The 24,744-nt window shown below is 40.2% G+C and overlaps 1 protein-coding gene across 1 annotated transcript; it reads left to right on the top strand.

Moving 5' to 3' along the window:
• Positions 1 to 593: 593 nt before the first annotated feature.
• LOC113404259 (protein toll-like) lies at positions 594 to 22,438 on the top strand. Its single transcript, XM_026645117.2, has 10 exons — positions 594 to 740; positions 12,891 to 12,990; positions 13,789 to 13,951; positions 15,190 to 15,445; positions 16,845 to 17,099; positions 17,787 to 17,950; positions 18,755 to 19,152; positions 19,375 to 19,477; positions 19,632 to 19,892; positions 20,299 to 22,438. The coding sequence occupies exons 2-10, from the start codon at positions 12,920 to 12,922 to the stop codon at positions 21,766 to 21,768; spliced, it is 3,141 nt and encodes a 1,046-aa protein (XP_026500902.2). The 5' UTR covers positions 594 to 740; positions 12,891 to 12,919; the 3' UTR covers positions 21,769 to 22,438.
• Positions 22,439 to 24,744: the final 2,306 nt, after the last annotated feature.

Genomic DNA, 24,744 nt, shown 5'->3' on the forward strand with positions numbered 1-24,744 from the left:
TGCCTACTCTTTCTTACATCCGTGTGAATTGGAATACTACGTAATGTTTGCCAATTTATGTGCTGCCAGACTGAGGGCTACAGCTCAAAGCAATGGAGTTTTTATATTTTTCACAGTAAATAAAATATGATAGATATGATGAAAACAACACACTACATCCACCTTAATTTAACCTTTTCCAATTTCTTAAAGTGAAATTTTTTTGTGATTTGAATCTCATTGAAACGAAAATGAGTCACGATAACGCGACATCCAAAAAATAATTTAATTAATAATTTTCACTTTTATCATGTCATTTGCACAAACACTCTTTCTAAATTGATTGTATCACGTATTAATAGGTCATTAAATTGTATTTCGTTATTATTCTTTACAATACTGTATCAGTAATAAATAATAATTTTACTTATAAAGATGTATATTTTGGAAAAAATCCGTTGGTACATAAAATAAATCAGTACGATCTCATAATTATTAAGCAAAAAGTTATAAATTATATTATTTAAATATATTAATTAAAAAAAAATGAAGGACATATATATTTCGGCAGATATAAAAACAGGACGTGGCCACACCGACCAGTGTCAATTTTGGCGGCCATCATGTTAGACGTATTTTATTCATAGCACTATTTGGAGCTATTTTTGTTTATTTGTTTACGTGTATGTTTTAATAGTGAAGTGTGATTTATAATAAGTGTTTGTGTGTACTTAATATAGGATTGTTAACTTGAATTAAAGGTATGTGGTGACTTTAATTGTTGCGATACTGTTTATTACAAATTTTATTCAGAAAGATGTTGACCTTAGACTATAGCAGCATCGTTCAGAAATGTCATTGTCTCTGGATGTTAAAGATTTAACACTTGCCGAATATTACACCAAAAAAAAAAAAAAAACAAGTTGTATAAAACACGATACAGAGCTCGAATTATTTTTTTGATCATAAAAACATCATTCATACATCGCCCCTGTAATTTATATTTCCTCAACATTTCTAAACTAAATAATTGTTTGTCAAAATTAAGACGAAATATATTTTAATTAAAGTATAACTAATTCAGAATATTATCAACAATGATAAAAATGATTCATTTTATATAGCTTAGAATAGTTTTTATTGTAACAAATAAGTAAACCGAAGATTGTTTATTTAAATTCAGGCTGATAGCACTGTGCTTTCATGTGCTTAAATTAACTGTACAATTCATCTTATGCTGGGAGCTGAGAGGCAGCATTTAAAGAAACTGTATTTGTTGAATGAAATTCTTCTCCATGTCTATTGTCCACCAACCAAAAAAAAACCTTTTAAGAAACGGGGAGGATTCTGTTAATTTGTTTTTTTTTGTTTTGTTATAGTTTGAATGCTTATAAAGTTGTGTACAATATATGTATGTATAATATATGTCGTACACACTGTGTTATTACTAAATAAGCAATGCAAGTTCATTATGATAACAAGGTGGCCGTCCCGGCTTTTGGGTATATGAAATAAGATTATTAACCCAAGATTACTTTTAACCAATAAGAAATAATTATATGATGAATAAAAAAGAGATTTATCGTAAGAAATCACAAGACATAAAATTCTTATTAAAAATTCCATCTCAATAAAAACAATAACAAAAAATTTGTTTAAGTGTTAACATATAAAACCATGTATGCAAAATAAAAAAAGGCCACTAAAAAGAGAAGGAAAGGTCGCCTGGACATAACGCTTTTTCCTTAAGTGATGATTCTGCCAGTCCCTGTTAGCTGTGTATAAGAACTTTTCAAAAATATTGTATACAAAATATACATAAAGGTGAGCTGAGCCGTACATTAAGAATTGTATGTCTTGTTATTGAGAAATCCGAAAAAAATATATGGTGAATCCTAAAATAAATTCTGGAAGTCATCAACTAATAAGTACATTAAAATGTTTCATCAAATCTATTGAGGATGAAAAATATTGCAAACACACACTGGAATATTGAAGGCGCAGGAGTGTCCTCTTCCAGACACCGGCCTCCTTAGAGTTTTTCAAATGAAAAAACCCAAACCTAACGTTATACACAACTACTCAAGAAAGAGTGTTTGTGTTCAGGATTCATGTATGTGTGTATTTCTGTTCCATTATACATTTTAAATGTCTGTACACCATTAGATGACTTAATAAATCTTGAGCGTCATTGACTTCAAAATTTTTGGCTTTTTAAATAACTTTTTGTTAGGGCTTGCTTTAAATTAAATGGTGAAAATAATAATTATTAATACTAATATCATTGTAAATCTGATTATTTCAAAGAGCAACTAAGCGAGTTTTCTGCATTCTCTTCTCACTGAAGGCTGTTTTCCGAAATGGAGGTTAAGTGAAAATATTCATTTTAAAAATGTTTTACTGTAAAGTTTACTTGAATAAAATATATTTGAAATATTGATTGAGAGCCCTCTTAGATAGGTTTTATTCCATGTATATTAAAAATGTGTGTTTGTGTTTTCAATTAATATTTCTGATAAAATTAATATGATGATAGTCATTTGATGCGTAATGTGTTATTATCAATGCGGTTTTTCCTCAACAGTAATTTAAATAACATAAATAGTTGAAAGTCGTTATGAAATTTTTTTCCATCGCATTCAATAGAAGATACTCATGTTATTAGTACGTAGCGGCGAACATAGCTCCGTCCCATGGTTCGTAGCTCGGTGGTTTTTATATGACATTGACAGGCGGGCGGGTAAAGGATACCATCGGCCATAGACGATGGCGCCGTAAGAGTTTCTAATCATATCCCTGCATCGTCAATGAAGAGGTAACACATAGAATTTCTTTTGCATTTAAAATATTAGTATGGGATTATTATAATAATTTATTGTATTAAATAAAATGTCTGCTTGGATTTACTTCACTTCCTACTAATTTATTGGTTTTTCTTGTATAAACTCTTTCAATAGTGATCAATTTGGACGGGCAGTCTGCTGTGTGTTCAATTTCATGCGACACGTATTAGAGGCGAGCAAGTATAGCCCTTAGAATAGACGCATTGCCGACAACAAACTACTAGGTAAAACACAATACACGCAGCGACCCCGCCGGCGAGGTCAAGGTCCCTCTTTCATTTCGAGTCGTCGACGCTCGTACACGTCATTTCTCCCTTCCGAGGTCGGGCCTCACAGGAGGCACCCCAAGGATTTGCGTACTCTGAGCTCCTAAGTGGGCTCCCAACGCCTAGGTTTGAGTAATTTAACTCGCCTCCCTGAGCAGTAACGTAGATGTCATTAGGGCCAACAGCAAACTCATTTAAAAAAAAGGCAGGGAATTCCATAATTTGGCAGCGTTCACCGTAAATGAATTGCTGTTATTTATCAATAGATATTATAGCGTGGGCGGCGTGTTTTCGTCTTAAAGTGATGGAGATCGTTGCTTCTCGAACTGCGTCGGGCACTCGTCATGAAGCCTATTCTATCCTATCGTTACAAAGTATAATCCTTTTTTATACTTTGGTTTATATGTATAATACATGCACAATATACTAGAGAAACACTGATTATTTTAGAGGTTTCTAAAGTGATGTCGTAAATAAACACATTATTTGAGCTTACATTGCAAACGCTGGCTGAACCCTACGAGATGGATCAAAATAATGTACTACAGAAGAGTTGTGAGTCAAAGAAGTTTGCGATGATGTATGTCTATCCCTTTGGGATAACCCGCAGTAACCATTTTATATCCTTAACTATTTACGAGAAATAATGGCTTATTTTCGAAGCGATTTTAAGCAATACAGCATTAACCCTTATCCAATTAAGTAAATACATTGTGCATTTAATATAGATCAATGTGGCCCTTACAGCACGTAATCTAAATGAATATTTTCGAAGATATTACAGATTTAAAACGCAGGGACATAGCGGTTTGTATTGTCTAATGTCTGAAAAACTGTGAACGTTGTAAGACATTCTGTAGTATATTTAGTATTAGCATTGCAACCGTGCGATGCCGGGGCGGGTCGCTAGTTTTTATATAAAATGAGACATCTTTTGGCGCACCTCGCGGGTAAGACTCCGCTGCGATAAACGTCAGACTACATACAATACAATACAATACAATACAAACTGTTATAGCGTTTCCCCCACATAAAGCGGCACTCGTCGTTGACTAGGAAGCACCTAGTAGGCTAGTACCTAGTTTGATATAAGTTACCGGAAATGTGCAAATCCCGTAGTCGTTTCAGTATTTACTTACGCCTAATTATTATATCACTAAAATAGGTAAGAAACGACTCGGCTAAAAGAGGCCTCACTTAAGCCAATGGTATTAATACAAGAAATAAGAATAAACTTGTAACCCCTACTTACAGGAAACGTTTTTGGGCAATGGTATACGCATATATAATAAGATACCGGGAAATGTAACCAATTTACCATTTACGAAATTTAAAAAGTTTATTAATTTAATATTAATAAATAAATCTTATTATTCATTAAACTAATACTTTTTAGAAAAAAAACGCCTGGATTTAGGCTCGGGTCCCATTAAAGGACAGTTACTATTGTAAAAAACAGCATTGTAAATCTGTTTATTTGAAAAGAGCAACTATGCGAGTTTCTTGCCGTTTCTTCTCGCTGGAGGCTGCTTTCCGAAACGGTGGTAGTATTTAAATATGAATAAACTGATTTTGATTTGATTTGATTGAAAACCCCCACTTGGTACCTGTCTAGCTATAGATTCGTTTGGTTGTTTCAAATCGATTGCAAAGTTTGTTGGCCAGACAAACAACGGACTAATCAGCGTGTTATTAATCGGACACCTGATTTAAACTCTGTGTAATGTATTTAATAATACAAGTACATAAATAACTTAACAACGATTGTCTTTTGAAGCAATTAAATTGAATTGGTTGTTACGAATTAAATGTACTTGGTGTTGGTCCAAGGTTGGTAGCGCATTGGCGATGAAAGAAATAATTAAAAAATCATATGGCGCCTATGGAGTGGTGATCACTTACCGTCCGGTTACTTGGTGGTAGGACTCTGTGCAAGCAAGTACTGGGTACCAGCCAGTGTAACTACAGGCACAAGGGAAGCAACGTCTTAGTTCGCAAGGTTGGTGGCGCATTGGCGAAGTAATGAATGGTTAATATTTCTAATGGCGCCAATGTATAGACCTTAGAATGGCAACGGTGACCCCTTAACATCAAAATCAAAATATACTTTGTTCAAGTAGACTTTTACAAGCATTTTTGAATCGTCCTAACCGCGTTTGCGGTGATGAGTGTTCCTGTCGGGAACGATAAATGAGGACTCCACTGAAGTCTCGAAGCCAATGCGATTCCTGAATACACCGTAGTATCGGCTACCTCAAGACGGCCACCGTTTAAAGATATATTATATTTTTTCCTTCTAACAAAAGTACGCTAAAAACTACACATTTTGTTTTTTGAGCATTCAAAACTAAATTAATTTGAACCAATCGTGTATCTGTGATAATGCAGCGTCTACACCGTCGTAGTCAGTTTTTTTCTCTTAAAAATCAGTGAAGTATCGTCAGCAAACAACACAATATCACAAATACATTTAACATAGAAACGATCATATGCTTAAATAGATACATTCGTATGTCCGATGTCCGCCCACCGACGCGATAAAAATAATAATTATTATTATTGAGCAATGGTAACAAAGTTGTTATAAAATTTCGTTGTAATTCATTGACATAGTATATGTTTTGAGAGTAAACATAGCGCGAACACAATACGCACATAACGGATGCAACGGATACCCGCGCGGTGCGTGCATTCGTACTCGTATGTGCACTCGAACACATACATACATATATCTTCACGTATATGTTATTGGGGAGTGACATAGAATATAGTATGTTGTCTTAGCGGCCATCGAGTGTCAGCAGTGTAACGTACGATAGCGGATTTCGCACCAAAAACTCTTCATTTGGAACGAAGTTCTTATACGCGTCATGTGAGGAAAAAGCGCCATGTTACGCTGGGGGCGGGGGATGCTCCGGGCGATCTATCCCTCTCTTTCTAATGGGATTTTTAATATATTTTTATTGTCTTATTTAGTACATAGTATACATCGAAAGCAACTTCGTTCCAACCAACTACGGGTGTCTTACAGAACCTTGTATTTTGAATGGTGAAAATGAGTTAGTACTGAGTTTCCGGTGGTAGCTTTAATATAGTTCTGCAAAATGACGATTCAAAAGTGCTTGTAAAATGTACTCGAATGAAGTATATTTTGATTTGTATCGACTGCCCTTTTGACGCCGTCAGATGAGATATTGTTTTACGTTTGAGTCACTATTTGCATATGTGCGGTTGTAGTGATTTGTCACACACACATGCACACACATACGAATCGACGTCAGTACGACTTATATCGGTTTTGATTTTAATAGACTTCGACGTTTGACCGATACGTTTACCATAAACGTTGGTACAATTTACAGTAGAGAAGATGATCAATTTTTTTCGCCAGTAAAACAAGTTTCCTCCCATTTAGAGGGGAGGGGGTCGTGATTTGCCGGTGCTGAGTGCATTGAAATACCCAATACAAATCAGCGTATCCACTCCGTCTCTTCGAAGGACGTCAGAGGATCGCTTGCGCGTGCGATCGTGACGCTTCGATAATAGGTGATCACCTACTCTGACGATCTTGAACAAAACCCTATATTGAAGTAAAGCGAGCTTGCTTTATAAAAGCTTTTGTTTAACTGCAACGTTAGTTCGACACTTCTTATCGTAAGGAGTTGAAAATGTACACGTTGAATCGGTTCGAATGAAATTGCCTTTTGGAGTTATACATTGGTTACACGAATTGGATTTGGATAGACATAATTTTTTCTATATAAAAGCTTCGAAAATCTATTTATTTGATACTAGTTGGTTTGTTCGCGTTAGGGGTTGGTCTTCCTCTATAAAGCCTATGTCCACCACATTAACAGTCTGTAAATTTCCCACAGCTGGGCTAAGGCTTCTCCCTTTGAGGAGGTTTGGAGCACATCGCGCCGCGCTGCTCACATGGGGGTCGGTGGACACACATGTGGCAGAATTTCGTTGAAATTATACACATGCAGGTTTCCTCACGATGTTTTCCTTCACCGCCGAGCGCGAGATGAATTATAAACACAAAATAAGCCCATGAAACTTCAGTGGTGCTTGTCTGGGTTTGAACCCGTAATCATCGATTAAGATGCACGCGTTCTAACCACTGGGCCGTCGCTCTTCTCGGCATCTATATCCTTTATGGTATAACAATTGTACAGATAGACTCACTTCCCCGTTTGTAATAATATTATTTATTATTATTTATATTCAATAAAATGATGTTTTTAGATAAGTTTTTCCCATTTGATCATTGTATGATGGATGAATACGCGGCCTCGTGTTTAGTCGTTTAACAAATGTTTATAGTTAGATAACTCACAAAACGTTAAAGATAATCACCGAGTCACCTACGACTATATGTCAATATGATGAACGCCAATATAAAAAAAAAACAATTTATCATTTTCTGCGAAGTCACTTTGAGATGTTAATAGGGTTACCAAATGTTCAGCTTTCACAGGACACGTTTATTTACTTACTTGGGAAGCCAACGTGATATACAAAGTATCTAATTTTATAAGACTTAAAAATATTACAATGTACATCACGATTACTGTAACTCATCGTGTCTAAACAAAAAAATACTTATTTTGATATTAAAGAACAAAATGTATACGTACAAATTTCAAATTCTTTAGTAAATATATAAATAAATAAATAAATAAATACGCGTGCGTGTCGGGCGCCCGATAGACGTGATAACTTAAACTAGTCTAAGTTGAACTATTTAGTATTGAAATTGTTTAGCTTGAGAAAATCTCAGGTTATTACTTAAATTGTATGTATAATATAATAATATTATAGTGTACGAAAAGTATGTACTGTACGGTGAATGACCGCACATTCGCGTCAACTCAGCAACAAAACTATTTATATTAATTACTATCTTAAGCAATTAGTTAGTTCACATATAGTCTCGCAGGTGTGTGGACTCATTAGCATTTATTATCATATTTTATTTAATCAATAAACAGTTTTATCAATTATATTATTTCTTATATCATTGAAAGTTGTGTGGAACACCGTACAACTTTATGAGTTGCTATGAGCTGAGTTGACGCGAATGTACGGTCATTCACCGTACATGTACATACACAAGATTCTCATGTACATGTTCAAGAATTGTAACTAAAGGAAGCCGGACAGACTTGTCCTCGCTGCCATTTCGTCGGTGGTCACCTCAGCAAGTACAGATGTTCTGTTTACGGTAAATGTTATTGCGTAGATAAATGTTTGTTTGTTGATAAAAAATTGCGGTCCGCACACGTCAATATCAGATATCCGTTGGAACACATATTATACATCGATATTATAATATTGTTATGTTTCTATTTATAAATCCCGAGTTGGTCCAGTGGTTAGAGCGTACATCTTGAGCGAAGATTGCTGTTTCAAACGAGGGCAAACACCGCGGAATATTCATGTGTATAATTCTGCCACATGTGTATCCATCAACCCGATTTGTGCAGAGTGGTGGACTAACCTCTAAACCTTCTCAAAAGGGTGAGGTTTGCCCAGCAGTGGGAGATTTACCGGCGGCTCGGAAATTAACATCTCGGACCTGAGAAGGACCGGCGAAAGAAACTCAGCGGGATATGTTTTTTTTTTATTTTATTTTCACAAGTATATATTTCATGTTTTCATGTACAATCATAATAAAAATATTTTCGTTATTTGAGACGGCCTGGAGGCGATTATCGCTTTTATGCCCTTGTGTAGGTGCCAGACAATTTCTATGTCGTGATTTAAGGTTTGGCCGTGACGTGCAAACGGACAGACGGACACATTTCTGTATTTATACAATAAGGCTGATTAAATCAGATATTGAAGTCACCTAAAATACCAGATGGGATGATGAAATTAACAAACGAATTAATTGAGATGTATTTTAATGGCGAAACAAGTGCGACGGCGCCGTCTCCGTTTAATTCTATCGATTACGAAAAAACCTGAGTTGGTTTGAGAAGTATTTCAATAGACAATTTATGACGTAGCTGTCTCCAGCCTTGTGCGAGAATGTGTTCGTTATGTCATTGTCATACTTTTGTATACAAGTAATCGCTCATTGCTCGAAATGCGATTTTATTGTTAGTGAGCTTTTACTTTCCGAAAGGAACCATGCTTTATTTCTAGTCAATCTTACCAAGAGACCTATAGATTCGGAGATCCCTTGCATATCACTACATAGTATAGAACAAAGTCGCTTCCTGCTGTCTGTCTGTCCCTGTGTCTGTTTAGGTCTTTACAACTACGCAAAATACCATAATATAGTAGATAAACACTGATAGTTTTAGAGTCTTCTAATGAGATGTAGTAAATGAACACGTTTGTACGCATACATTGCAAACGCTGGCTGAACCCGACAGATCGATCAAAATAATGTACTACGCCTTAAAAAAGTCCGCGATGGTATATGTCTATTTGTTAGGGATCACCCACAATAACCATTTTATATGCTTTACTATTTACGAGAAATAATGGCTTATTTTCGAAGCGATTTTAAGCAATACAGCATTAATACTTATCCAATTAAGTACCTTAAATACATTGTGCGTTTAATATAGATCAATATGGCCTTTACAGCGTGTAATTTAAATGAATATTTTCAAAGATGTTACAGATTTAAAAAGCAGGGACATAGTGGTTTGTATTGTCTAAAGACTGCAAAACTGTGAATGTTGTAAGACATTCTGTAGTATATTTAGTATCGGCATTGCACCCGGGCGAAGCCGGGGCGCGTCGCTATAGGAAAACTTATATGAATGTGTGTTTCGAATTTGTTTACTATTATTATTTTCACCCGCGTCTTGTGTCGTCGGCTTCAGGTCCTAATTGGCAGCCCGTGTCCTTCCCCGGGGTTCAAGCTTGGTTCTTGTCAAATTTCATCAAAATTGGTTCAGTGTGTAGTCGTGATGTAACGGACAGACGGAGCTACTTTCGTATTTATTAGTATATATATTATTTTTATTGATAACACGAAAGATCACTAGACCACAACTCAAAGTTATAGCAATACAGAACCCTCTAAATGTCCACGTAGTCGGTTAGTGTGTGGATTAATTTTAGTATAATACTTATCGAAAACGAAGACCGGAATAGCTTATGAATACTGATCGTAAAACATAAATACATCAGCTCGTACAGCCGAGATGTACCAAAGATCGGGCTTATTCGGAGGCCGTGACGTGTTGCACGTAGAGGCCTCGCGTTTTTGACTAACAATTCCGAGTTGATGCCCTGGGGGCAAGTCCCTATCCAACTTCGATCGAATCGCAACTGGATCGTTTGTACGATTACGCTTCGATTCGATTACGGGAAAGTTACAGTTAGTAGAGTTGGTTCTCAGGCCGCACTCATAGCGATAATTTTCGCAGTGTAGACTCTATTAGAGTGTATTACTTTGTGTTAAATATTATAAAAGTTAATTATTATTATCTGTATATTACAGACGAGTATCTGTCACTTTGTCTGGTAAACATTATAATATTGTATTTTTAATCTGGTAACACGAACGTTGACAGATACTCGTCATGGCGGGAAAATTTATTTTCGGATATATTTTTTGAACTGCGTATCGAGTAAAACATTATTATTTATAATTCTTACATACATCGCCGTGTTTATCGCAAAGTCGCGAGTTTAGTTGCTAAAGATCTTAAATGTTATTGTTCGCACTTCGCTGTCTAGATTGAAACACACCCGCCGTACTCATGGCGCTCGGCGTGGCCGTGAAGTGGTGCTCAATCCAAATAAATTATTCGACGAGAAAGAGCTTAATTTTGAAAACTGAACGACGTTAGAGGTCTATTTTTAACATGTATGTTTGTAACATTGTTAACATTGAATGTTTGAATATGGTGATCCATTTAGACTTCAAAGCACGTGTGCTTAATTTCGTGAGTGCATCTTTGTATGTTTAACCAACGAATTTCTCGAAAGCTAAAAGTCGTATCGAAATGATCGTTTTTAATTTAAGTTAGGTACACTGCAACTTAGGGAACAGTGTAAGTTTCATTGAAATCGGTCCAGTAGTTTCAGAGATATGGGTAGCCAGCGGTGCCAGCAAGCACAGGACAAACATAAAATAAAAATGTATTTATAAATAACAAATATGAATACTTAATATTAACACGCGTCTGCGGCTGCCAGTGCTGGCACCGACCTAAAAAAATTGTCGGCGTGTGTTCTGAATTAGCTGTCTTAGACGAATCTTTTTTATTTTTAATTCACTACCCGTTTCTAATATTGAAGTAGGTTTAATTTTTTTTTATAAATTATTGATTTTATTGTTTAGAAGATTTAATAAGAACTTAATAAATTGTCTACGTTTAGTAGGTTTGTCAATTTGACAATATACGTATAATAAGATTTGTGGGGGGTTGGACACCACGACCACTATCACACAGGCGGGCCGCGCCCGATACCTTGAATATTTGAATGCTGCCTTCATTCTCCAAGCACACGTGTCCCCCTCCTATAACCTGGGTTCCTTCAAACGAGGCGTGATGAAGCATCTTGCGGGTTAACATGACGAGGGCGACTAGTGCAGTTCATTGTACCCTGACTGTACTGCCCTGTCTGTCCGTCTTCGCGTTTGGACTCCACTTGCCATCAGGTGGAGTGGAGTCGATGGCCAACCCGGTGTATATAAAACATCGTGAGGCATCTTGTCTACGTAAACAAAAGTTATTGCTCATAGTGGAGTGAAATGGCATCGATGGGTACGTAAGGAAAACGCGTAGCGTCCCCTCCGCGCGACCTCCCCCTCTTTTGCTCTTTCTGACTGTATCTTTCTGACTGTATCTTTCTGACTGTATCTTGTTGTAAGTTTTGATATAATATTAAGTATTTAAACTTATTTTTTTTGACATTGTTTTAATTCGCGAGGGATTTTGAATAACAATTTCATTTCTTGTCATTGAAATCTCGGACGTTAATTTATTTCATTGCGTCTGTCAGTTAATACGTAATGTACAGCGTTAACTTCGTTCCAAAAAAAAAAAACGATAAATGTTTAACGAACAAACAAACTTTCGCGTTTATAATATTAGTTAGGATGTAGACAGTTTATGTCCACGCGAGATAATATTTTTTATGACACGCGTAGATAACTTTTGTGCTGGGTAAAACCCAGACAGTATTTATTTTATTATTTTCAAAGATAAAAAATATTTTTAGAACCAAACGTGTTGTGGCGTTTGTTGGAGACTAGCTCGCCGTCCCGGCTTCACGTGGTGTCGGTAAGAATTCAGGTTACGTGATATTCTTACCCGCTTATGCGGTATCACGTTTTCACTCCTCAAGTCTCGTTTCGAGTATGAGAAGCATTTTTCCTGAGACATGACAACTACAAAGTTGCTCGCTGTGCCAGCTAAGTGTCAGGTCGCTCGAAATAGATAACTGCACGCCTTTTATGTGCATCTCTTTCGTGGTGGTGGGGCTCTGTGCAAGCCCGTCTCTGCAGGCACCACCCCGTCATCGTATTCTATCGCCGAACAGCGAATGAGTCAGTGTAACTCCAGGCAGAAGGGACGTAATATCTTAGTTCTTAGTAGGCGATGTAAAGTGTGGTTAATATTTCTCACAGCGGCAATATGTATGTATGGGCGGTGGTGACCGCTTACCATCAGGTGGCCCATTTGCCCGCCCACCTATCTACCTGTATTGTAAAAAAACTAACTCGTGCGACAAAAAGGCGAGTTTTTTTATTGTATTTGATGTGTGTCACCGTGTCTCGTTTTCTTGTTTCCTATTCCACAGCGTTGATTTTATTTTGTTGCAGAGATGCTAAGGACCAGACGGTGATGCGAGATGACGGCATGGCTGTTCCTGTTCATCGCGGCGGCGGCGGCGGCGGCGGCGGCGGCGGCCGACCACCAGATGTGCGTACACGCGATCCGCTCCCCCGTCCGCCTGCCCGTGGACGATATAGAAATTGTTTTGCGTCAGCGCCGCTGATTGATTTGCAAATTCAGCAAAGTCGGTAGAATAAAAAAATTGGGCAAGTGCGAGTCGTGCGATTTCGGGTTCCGTACGAGACTGATAGACAAACAGACTGATGTACACAAGATATCGCTCAACGGGAAGTACCGTATAGGTTTTGGTTTCGTTTGCGAATGTATGGGGAGCGATGCATAAACGGCCATGCCTTTTGTCTGTGTGGACTTAGAGATTATATTTCCAAGTTTATACTTCTCCGCGTTCCGGAGAAAATGCGTCTTAACAACTAAGTGATCTTATGAGGGTCCTTTTTTTCTTTAGCTAAACCCCAAAAATGATGCGTGTCACCGTAAGATTACAAACATCGTTAGATTACAATCTATCTCGTCAGATTGTAAACTGTCGAAATATTGTGAACCGTGAAATATGATTGCAATTTAACGCATTATTTTTCGTTATATTGTAATCTATCGATGGGGATGGGGCAAATTGTGAACTGGTGTAGAACGGAATGCATCTCGCGCGCTGATTGCTTGAACGTTATGTGTCCCCCGCCTCCCCGGCATCCGCCATATTATTTCACCGTAAAATTGCAAATACCGTTAGATTATAATCTATTTCGCGCAATTGTAATAGATTGTGAACGTTTATTCAATTTTCAATAAAATATAAATAATTTCAAAAAATGCATGCGCAGTAAAGGACGTTTCGAATAAGTTGAATCGTCCCCTCTCCCACAGGAGCCTCTTCGATTTGGCAAGTAACTACTGGGGCGGGCCGGAGCGAGGCTGCGTCGCCGAAGAGGGCGCGGGACAACTGATCCTCAGCTGCACCCTGCCCAGCGGCAACTTGACGCTGTACGTGGATAGAGCGGCTACTATATTGAAGATCGTCTGCGAAAAGGTTGGCATCCTGTCACTGTGCTAGCTGTATAAAATTAAGTCCTCGCACCGCGTCTGTACGCGATCAATTCACACTACCGAACGGATTTTAGTTATTTCCACGGTATAATGTCTTATGGCATCCTGCTCTGGGGTAGTGCAGCTGATATTAATACAATTTTCGTATTGCAGAAGAGGGCTGTTCATGCAATCTATAACCTGGGCCCAAAAGATTCGTTAAGATGTAAATTTAAAGAAATTAAAATAATGACTGTCGCTTCTCAATTTGCTTTGGATAATGTTATGTATGTACGCGAAAACATAAATGTTTTGTCCAGAAATTGCGACGTACGTTCTATTAATACTAGGAACAAGAATAAACTTGTTATTCCGAGTACCCGATTACACAGGGTTAGTAACTCTTTATTGGGGCAAAGTATACGTTTTTACAACAGGATCCCAGAAAACGTTCCAAAATATTCAATTGTAAAATTCAAAAGAATCGTTAAAGAGCGTTTGTGTGCTAAAGGATATTATAACAGTAATGACTTTCTAGTTGATGGCACACCTTGGGAATGAGATGATCGCCTCCGGGCCGTCTCAAATAATGGAAGTGTGTTTATTATTATTGTACATGAAAACATGAAATATATACTTGTGAAAATAAAATTAAAAAAAAACTTATATCCCGCCGAGTTTCTTTCGCCGGTTCTTCTCGGGTCCGAGGGGTTAATTTCCGAGCCGGTGGTAGATTTTAGACTGTCAATACGCGACTGTAACGCTTTCATATCGAATAAAGATTTTTGACTTTAAATGTCGCGCCCGTAATCGTTCAGGAGGACATCATTAATTTAAACACATTTCCGTCGCCAAGCTTAAGACAAATTTCGTGAATTTGACTCAAATCTGTAATACGATAAAGGGTTCTTCGTTATCTATATAAATAAAAATGCAACATTTTTCGTTGGTAAACGCATTTCGAGGACGGCTAAACTGTTCTGATACATTTTTTTTTATTGATAGTCCAAATAAGATTTGTAGGTACATAAAATTTGTAAGCAAAACAGCTGATTTTTGATCTTAGCTCAGAACATTTTCGACCAATTCACCTTTCAGACAAATAATCGGGGCCAACAATTGACTTATCAGTTTAAGAACTACGATGCCACAAACAGACACACTAAATACGTTACACGATCCTACACGTCGGGCGTAAAAACAGTTTCACTGATAATGAAACAAGTATTAATACAATTGCAGAACAGCACGCTCGTTTGCGACGAGATCCAAGAAGCGAAGCAATACGTAGACAAGTACATCGTAAGGGACGCGAGCAGGCAGCTCAGCTTCATGAGCATAGAGACCTGTGGCCTCTCCTCCGAGAGTCTCGCGTGCCCTCTCAGCGTGGTCGGCGCCGCTGGAACGTCGCTGATGAAACTCCAAGAAGTCGGGGCGGAGCTAGAACCTCTCCACGTGCAGGGCTTGAATACGACGAAGTTTAGAATGTATGACGTCGGTGAGTAGTCGAATAGTCCATATCTACTCCTCCCATCGCACGTGTGCCACCAGCCTTGGGAGCCGTGGTGTGCTCCCTTGTCCCTGTACCCTGGCTCACTCTCCCTTCAAACCGGAACACAACAATACTGAGTATTGCTGTTTGGTTAAAATATCTGATGACTTGGTAGCACTACCCAGGCGGTTGGAGCCCTACCACTAACTAAACACCGCCCCCCACAAAATATACTATATTATAGTACAACCAGCATCAAAAGTGTGCGGATTTTAATGAGCTGTTTACGTTCCAAATCAAAATCAAAATATTTATTATTGAAGTCGACTCATGAAAGCCGTTTGTGTCGGATTAAATGTAAATCTACCACCGGTTCGGAAAGTAGATTCTACCGAGAGGAACCGGCGAGAAACTCAGTAATTACCCTTTTCATTTTAAGTACAGAGTATGTCAGTAAACAACAATTACTTTTTTAAACCTGCCCGGAAGTCACGTAACTTGTATTGAGTAATATGCCTTGCCGATGTTTCTTTGACATGAGCTGTCGGATATTGTTATAGAAACGAATACCGAAGGAAGGATGAAACAAACACCCAGACACGCTGTGCAGCTTAATATTTAATTAATTCCTCGCGTGTTTTGAAATGATAAATTAATTACAGCTCCGATAAGGAGCGACCTCTTTATCTCGAGTCGTATAATTCTATTCAAGTCATCTGGTCTCCGTAATTGGTTTAAAGATAAGAACTATTGGCTGTCCCTTCCTCGACGAACATTATAATGACCTTTGTTTTGGGTATTTTTTTCCGGTTCCGAGTAAAATCGGAATTCGGTTTTTAGTTTATGGTATCAGATGTGTTGTAATGTGTTAATATTTTGCTGTTTTGAGATACCCACAGGGTAATGTCGTTGGTCTAGTGTATAAGACCGCAGATTCCCGGTCCTGGGTTCGCACACCCTTGTACACGTATGATATGTCCTGCGTAGTTGGCTGATGATGATCATGATGAGTTGGCTGGTCTTCCTTGACATTGGTTGCCGTCAACGATATCTCGTAAATGATTAGAAGTCTGAGAGAAAATGGTCTGTCTAGAGCGCTTTCGAAGCAAACGTTGCCAAAACTAACAGCAGGCAAATGGGCTATCTGGTATTAAGTGGTCACCACCGTCCATGGACATTGGCGCTGTGAGAAATATTAACCATGATATCACCATTGCGCTTCGTACCTTGTGGACAAAGATACTTTGTAATTGTACTGGGTATCGAATGGGTACCCAATAATACTAAGTATTTCTGCTCGGGGTAGCATATACGGTAAGTGGGTGGTGCCCACCCAGACGTGCCTGTGCGAAGCCTTACCACCAATCATTGTATTTTTAATCTATGCATACATTTTCTACTACAGATGAAAACATAACAGAAGTCCCGTACAAGGCCTTGTCACTTCTACCGGCGCTTAAGAGTTTCTCCATGAAGGGGGGGTCACTCGTGCTGAAACCGGAACAGGAAGAATATGTACTACCAGAGCTGGTGACGTTGGAACTGGCCGATGGGAATCTGAAGTCGTTGCCGAAGGGAGCGTTTAAAAACACTCCGCGCGTGCAATCGCTGCTGCTCTGGGGGAACCGGATCGCGTCCGTCGACGTCGATGCGTTTGAAGGTCAGTGCGTATTCGTAGGTCGTTACAGATCAGTTCATCGTTGTTTAGCGCTTCGGTCGGGCCTCCAGTGAGCGGGACGCACACACGCGCATAACATCACGTGCTGTAAGCAACTAAATAATAAACTAATTTTTACTTAAGTAAATAAAATAAAAATAAATATAATTGAAATTAATAATTATTGAAAAGGGCATGTGTGTTTATGCGAGGCGAGTGTGATGTATGCGTGCGTGCGTGCGTACGTGCGTGCGTGCGTGTGTATGTGTGTAAATTACAGAGGTCATTATTGTAGATCAGAAACGTTGTAGGCCCTGAGACACTACCCTGTGGGACGCCATATGTGACTTTTGATCATAAAGTATTTCTTATTTTTATTTATTAAAAATTGAAACGAAACGACGTTTTCCGACGTTTCCGACGTTCCGCCAGAGTGACTTTAATAGTAAAAAGTAGACGAGCACTCTCGACTAACGATCGATAGACGAGAGTCGATGACGGCGCCACAGACTTCCGGTCTCATGGGAGACCGATGGGATGGAGCTCGGCTCGATAGGCGTACTATGGGGCTTTCGTCCAGCATGAACGCCAAAATTCTGAAAAAAATGCAAAGAGAAATATAAAAATCGGTTCGAACGAACTTACCTGAGAACAGACAAAGACCTAAAATGAAGTGCCATTGACTTTCAGGTCTCGCGCATCTGGTGAATCTCAGTTTGAACGTGAATCTCATATCCCACCTGCCGGGGGGGCTGTTCCGGTACTCGCCGCACGTCGGACGAGTCGACTTGTATGTGAACAGGTTGCTCCGCCTGTCGGAGGATGTGTTCAGCGGCTTGAAGGAATTGAAAGAGGTAACGAGGGTTATTTGATGCCCTGCGTTAGATTGTGTCGGTCGAATTAAGCGTTATTAGGTGCCAATAGCGGAATGGGTTACGGGTCGCCTGGCGATGTAAGGAGTCGCAAGGCGGTCCTGGTACCTTGGGCTACGGTCGTCCCCACTCCAAACACGAGCTTTAAGCTGAAGTGGAGGATTGAATGAGAAAATTAGTAACTCCTTACAACGGGGCTTTGATCATATTAAAAATAACTTTTAAGATAAATTATATCGCGTTCCTTATATATTTGATATTTAACAAGTTGGTTCTTGTGCGTGACCACAGGCGTGACCTGATTGTATACCCGGGTTTAGATATAAAGAATCTCCTCAACGGTCGACAGCATGGAGACGAAATACTATTAAGGCATTAGGGCAAGGTCTGTGTAGGTACCACCCACTCATCGGATATCCCACCACCAAACAGCATGACGTAGCAGTTAGAGACATAATCTCGGTTCCCGAGATGGGTTTGTATTGGCGATGTAAGGAATGGTAATAGTTAAAGTTTCCGACAGCGTCACTGCTTATAGACGTTATGGTGATGACCCCTTACCAACAGGTGGCCCATCGGCCCAAAACAAAGCCTCGGCTACACAACCTACCTGTCGGCGTGTCCGTCTGTCGCATCACACCCATTTATTTGGGGTCCAAACAAATGGAGATTTTCTCGAGTCTATCTTTCAGAATTGTGGGCTATCTAGTCCGCAAAGGTTTTGTCAAATCGGAGCCCCATGTGCCAGGCCGCCTGGCGCGCACCTTATTTAAATTATTATTACAGATTTTAATATTCGACAACAAGGAAACATTGGAACTGGACGACCGGAGCTTGTCCAACCTGCCCTCCCTCTATAACCTGAAACTCGAGAAGAGTTCCATAGCGGCGCTGCCCGCCGACTTGTTCGCGAACACGACGAACCTGAAGACGCTGTCGTTGAAGGGAAATAAAATCAAAGCATTGCCAAGCGGTATATTCTCGGAGCAAAAGTTGCGTGTGTTGAATTTAAGTAACAATTCGATCAGCGAGCTTCCGGCGGACGTTTTTGTCGAGCAAGATTCGTTGGTGAAGTTGGAGCTGCAGCGGAATGGCTTGGAGAGCCTGCCCGACGGTCTCTTCGCTGACCTCAAAAGCTTGAAAGAGCTCGATCTCAGCGATAATTCGGTCAAGAAGTTGTCCAAGTGAGTTTTGTACGATATTTTATTTTTTTAATTCTAAGTAGTCCAATCCAACGGCAGGAGGAGTAAAGGTAAATCTAAATATACTTTATTCAAGTAAACTTAACTTAAAAGTACTTTTGAATCGTCATGGCGACGCAGCTACTATTTTATATGCTGTACTTATGTAAATATGTACCTGTGTAACGTAATGTGTGTATAAATAGATAATGAATTCTGTTTCAGCTTCGTGTTCAACGGGCTGAGCAGCCTGACGGAGCTGTCTCTGGCCGGAAATCGAATCGAGTACTTAAGCCAAGCTGTGTTTGAATTCACACCCAATTTAGAGGTGAGTCTTTTGTGTCAACACTAGTGACTCCCGGCAGATGTTACGTCATTCCGATGCCAAACGCCATTTCTCCGCGAACCCACGACGATCTATTCGTTTAACCGCACTAATCTTTTTCAGGCCAAACGTTTAAAGCCAATCTCACCCTTTTCAGTCGCTGTCGTTCGCTCGCAACAATATGACGATATCGAAACAGGTGAACAGCATCGCGTACTACTCGCAGCCCTCGTACGCGCTGGACGACCTGGAGCCCTCCCCCCACATCGCGGTGCACTCGTCCCCCTTCCACCGGCTCACGCAGCTGCGGCGCCTGGACCTGAGCCGCAACCGCGTGTCGCTCGTGTGCGAGGACTGGACGCGGATGTTCCACTTGACGGACCTCGATCTGTCCTATAACAACTTTACTACGTTGACGGTTTGTTTATAACGTTTATTGATGAGATATATACTTGGTGGTACCACCCACTCGTCAGATATTCTACCGTCAAGCGGCAATATTTAGTATTGTTGTGCTCCGGCTTGAAGGGTGAGTGAGCCAGTGTAACTACAGACACGAGGGATATAACATCACAGTTCCCAAGGTTGGTGGCGCTTTTTGAAATTTTGACCATATCTTACTTCGTCAATGCGGGACCAACCTTGTGAACTAAATTAAATCCCTTGTGTCTGTAGTGACTCTCACCCTTCAAAACGGAACACGAGTATCCTGGGTTCGGTAGTTTGGTACCTACCCAGACGGGCTTGCACGAAGCCCTCCCACCGAGTAAAGTCCTTATAATATTTGAATACATGATATTAAATAAATATACGTTTGATTTCAGGACGTGGACATGGACTTCCCGACAAACGTGACCGTAGACTTCCGACACAACAACATAGAACAGTTCCGGCCGAACGTCAACACGCCGAACTCGGACGTGCCCACGTTCATGATGGACTACAACCCGTACCGCTGCGACTGCGAGCTGTATCACTTCATAAGCAACTACAAGAGCGGACGCAGAATGGCGACCATAAAGATCAGCAAGTCACAGTGCTCGCGACCCACCGCGCTGAGGGGGGTCAGGTTGATGGATTTGAAGGCGGAAGACTTAACGTGCGAAGTGAACTGCTCCACCGGCGATCTCATAACGGGAGCTAACCGACCCGCTAACTCGAGCGACTGCGACTCGTGCACGATACGCCCGGACAAGTCTCGCATCGAAATGTCCTGCAGCAGCATCCCGGAGGACTACCCCCCCCTCCCTCACGGGGTCCACTCTACGTACATAAAACTGAAACGCGCAGTAGACATATCGGATCTACCGCAACGCGTGACGCTCGTCGACCTGTCGTCGTTGAACCTCACTCGGCCGCCGACGGCGACGTCGGTCGCGCTGAATCTGACCGACAACGCGCTGACTGCGGCCCCGATCGACTTGTTCGAACGCAACTGCACCCTGTACCTCAGGAGCAATCCCTTCGACTGCTCCTGCGAGGCGAGGAGCGACGTCGTCGCACTGAACGCGTACAGGACACGCATCGCCGACTACGAGGACGTGACTTGCTCGAGCGGGGTGCTCGTGGCGAACGTCGCCGTCGGCCAGCTGTGCGCCGCGAGGGACGCGGCCGTCCTCGGCGCCGCGCTGGCGGCCCTGGGCCTCGTGCTGGCCGTCTGCACCGCGATCGCCTACAGGTACTCGACGGAGATCCGGATCCTGCTCCGCAAGTACGGGCTGTACTGGGCGAGGGAGACCGACGGCGAGCCGTACGACGCGTTCGTCTCGTTCGCGCACCAGGACGAGGAGTTCGTCATGAAGCGCCTGCTGCCGAACCTGGAGAGCGGGCGGGCGGCGCTGCGCCTGTGCGTGCACTACCGCGACTGGGTGGTGGGCGACTGGATCCCGGCGCAGATCGCGCGCTCGGTGGAGCAGTCGCGCTACACCATCATCGTGCTGTCGCGGCACTTCGCCGCCTCCCCCTGGGCGCGCATGGAGTTCCGCGCGGCGCACGGGCGGCAGCGCGTGCTGGTGCTGCTGCTGGCCGACGCCGAGGCCGACGCCGGCGCCGACCCGGCCGCGCTGGCCGACGGGCTCGACCCGGAGCTGCGCGCCTACGTGGCCATGAACACGTACGTGCGCGCCGACGACCCGCTCGTGTGGGACCGCCTGAAGGACGCCGTGTGCAGGAGCCGGAGGCGGGTCGGCGACGGCGCCGCCCGGTGCGAGCCGGCCGAGCCGGCCAAGCCGCCCGGGGCGCTCCACGTGCAGCTCGAGAACGGAAAATTGGTCAACAGAGCGCCCGCCGTCTGACCGAACTGGAGATCGATGTTCGTTCGTTCTGTTCAAATGTGCCTTCGAATTACCTCTAGCGGGTAATTCCTTTAATGATAAGCAATAATAATGATCTGTTTTAATCGATATTATATTGATGTGAAGCTTTAATGACGTCTCGAAGTAACGAATGCTCAGCTGTAGGATTTATATTCAATAATAAAACGTTACTACTCGGACAGCTGGAAGCGATCGAATGCGATCGCTCTGATAGTCAGTAAGTTTCTAACTTTGTACGAGATTGTGTTTAGTAGCTGCTATGTTATTTAATGTATACGAAGGTAGATGGGGAACCCTCGCCCTTATACTTTGTTCCGATGGCAGGAGGAGTTCACATAAACGAACCTTCGATTTAAGTTTTCATACGATTGTGCTAATAATATTTTGCTAATTACTACACCGGGACCAGTTCTTGATTAATCGATTAATTCAAAACACAATTTTCATACGAATCCATAATGAATACCATGGGCTATATACTAGTCCTGCCATTGGAATGAACCCGGGATGTTATGGTGCTACGATAAAAAATATATTTATAATGACTTTGTTTTTGCATCGTGTTATACTTAAAGAAGAGTAGCTAATTGTATTTACTAAACAATATAAACTTAACCTATCCGTAACAATCGGATAATCCGAAATCACAGTCCATAACATCCCTCAAATAAAGTATCGGAATCATCGGTTTCAGAGCAAATGTTAAAATATATATTTATCCAATAGACTCTTAATTATGAACGGCTGCGTTACATTTAAATTAGACTAAACGTGAAGCCACCACCGGTCGTAGTGTAGATTCTGTCGAGAACCATTAATTGTTTTTGTTTTGACGATATTATTGAATGTGTTTATGTGCTGCTCTGTGATTGTAAGCGCCGCTGGTATGTAATGAATACTTTATAAACCGTTGGAATGTATGAACGGACACTATTGTTTTTATTCTAACTTTAAACTCACTGTTTATTTATGACATCATTTGTGAAGTGGTGTGTGCAACTCGCTTGTGCCCAGGACACACACACACACAAGGGCACTAGGCGTCTAGCCTTATGTTATTATCGATATAAAGTTATTGTCTTGTTTGACTTAAATATTTCACATTAAAAGCCTGTCAATTTCCCACTGCTGGGCTAAGGGCTCCTCTCCCTTTGAGGAGAAGGTTTGGAGCATATATTACGTGATGAACATGCAGGTTTCCTCACGATGTTTTCCTTGACCGCCGAGCACGAGATGAATTATAAACACAAATGAAGCAATATATGATATAGATATTAATAATTATTAGATATTTTGTAATGAGACGTATACACACTGTAGTACTATCTGCATGTTTCTTCCCCTCGGCCATAGGCTGATGTTTTGTGACGCTGTGTCGGCTCAAAGTCGATTTTATGTCTGTTTGTATAAATATGTCGTACCAATTTTATAATAATTTACATGGAAAATAAAAGTCATTTTAAAAAAAATATATTTGCTTATTATTTATACCTAACGTTGACGTTTCTAATTGTGATCATCCGGAGTCGGGGATCAGCGGTCTGACCGCTGCGGGATGGGCGAGGCGCCGATACAGACAGTTGCGGTCATCGCCACGTCTATTGTTCACGAGAGCAAAATTTATACTAATATGATAATTGCAAAAGTAACTCTCTCTGTCTGTCTGTCTGAACGTCTGTTGCTGTTCCACGAGCAAACCGCTGAACAGAAGCAAGTTTAATTTCGGTACATCAGGATGAAAAAATAAATAATGTGATTATTTGTCAAAGTGACAGCTATAAAAGAAAAAAAAAAAAAACTGCCATTTGTATTAAGCGACATCCTGGCCGATATTGAGCAATCTCTTGAAATATCGGTAAATGTATGTATAGTTTGAATCTAATAGGATTTATACGACAATTTTAGGAAAGATGGAATTCATACAAATAAATTATTTTGTGATTTTGTCCTGATATGGTGCATTACGTTTGAATTGTTCGTTTGATCGTATCTTTATGCCTGCACTGCAATGTCGCTTAGATCTTTTATCCTGCATCTAATATTATTTCGCACAAGAGCTTAAAACCTTTTGATCTTTATACATTATTTTCAAAGTCAAAAATATAAAATTATTATATTATGCATATTTTTGGGTCATAATTGTAATAAAGTTATTTGATTTAAATACATTGTTAGATATTAGTAGTTAGTTAAAACGGTCCAACGGGTTGCGGACGATTATATATTACAGTACCATTATTACGAGTTTGACAGTTAACTTCAAGTACTTTCGGTTTTCTTTTCCTATAATATAAATCCTATCAGCGCCCCAAGCGTAAACGCAGAGGAACTAAAATAGGTAATACGAGTTTTTAACGTTATCGAATTAACGGGCTGTTTTCGACATTTTGATAGTACGAGTAACACTTTTGACAGATTTACGCATGTAAATTGACGTTTTCGTTAATTTCGTATCGAGTTTAGACTCACTTGATTTATTTAGATGAGAGCAAGTGAAACTTCATTTTAAAAATTAACTAATAAGCGTGTGAGGCAATATTATGCTTGAAGATTGACTACAACCGTTATGGTAGCCTTTTATAACAATAAAAAGCAACGAATTGGAATTCTGCGGTGATATTTATCTTTAATTAGCCGTACTTTAAACTAATATAGTTTCTTGAGAATTGCCTTAGTAAAAAGTTAATAAGTATTTGTGTTGATATGTGAAGAAGAAATGAATATTACATTATTTTACAAATATGATACAAACGCAAGGTGAGTCTAAATTTAAAATTTATTTTTAAATGGCATCCTAACACGTGCTTTAATTACATTGAAAATAAATGGTAGTTGTGTAAACGAATTTACTTTTACTATCATAATGTCATAAATTGATTAACATAGAGAACAAAATATTAAAACAAAAGATATAATTGTAATATGTATATTGTTTAAATGAGTATTTTTAAAAAC

Source organism: Vanessa tameamea, chromosome 31 (genome assembly GCF_037043105.1).
Source record: "Vanessa tameamea isolate UH-Manoa-2023 chromosome 31, ilVanTame1 primary haplotype, whole genome shotgun sequence".
NCBI lineage: Eukaryota > Metazoa > Arthropoda > Insecta > Lepidoptera > Nymphalidae > Vanessa > Vanessa tameamea.

What these genes read in the sequence shown, in the direction of transcription:
- LOC113404259 (XM_026645117.2), top strand. Translation starts at nt 12,920, where the DNA reads ATGACGGCATGGCTGTTCCTGTTCATCGCGGCGGCGGCGGCGGCGGCG. An exon ending in GTTTAGAATGTATGACGTCG is followed by an intron (nt 15,446 to 16,844) that starts GTGAGTAGTCGA and finishes TTTCTACTACAG; the next exon opens with ATGAAAACATAACAGAAGTC. An exon ending in AATTCACACCCAATTTAGAG is followed by an intron (nt 19,478 to 19,631) that starts GTGAGTCTTTTG and finishes CACCCTTTTCAG; the next exon opens with TCGCTGTCGTTCGCTCGCAA.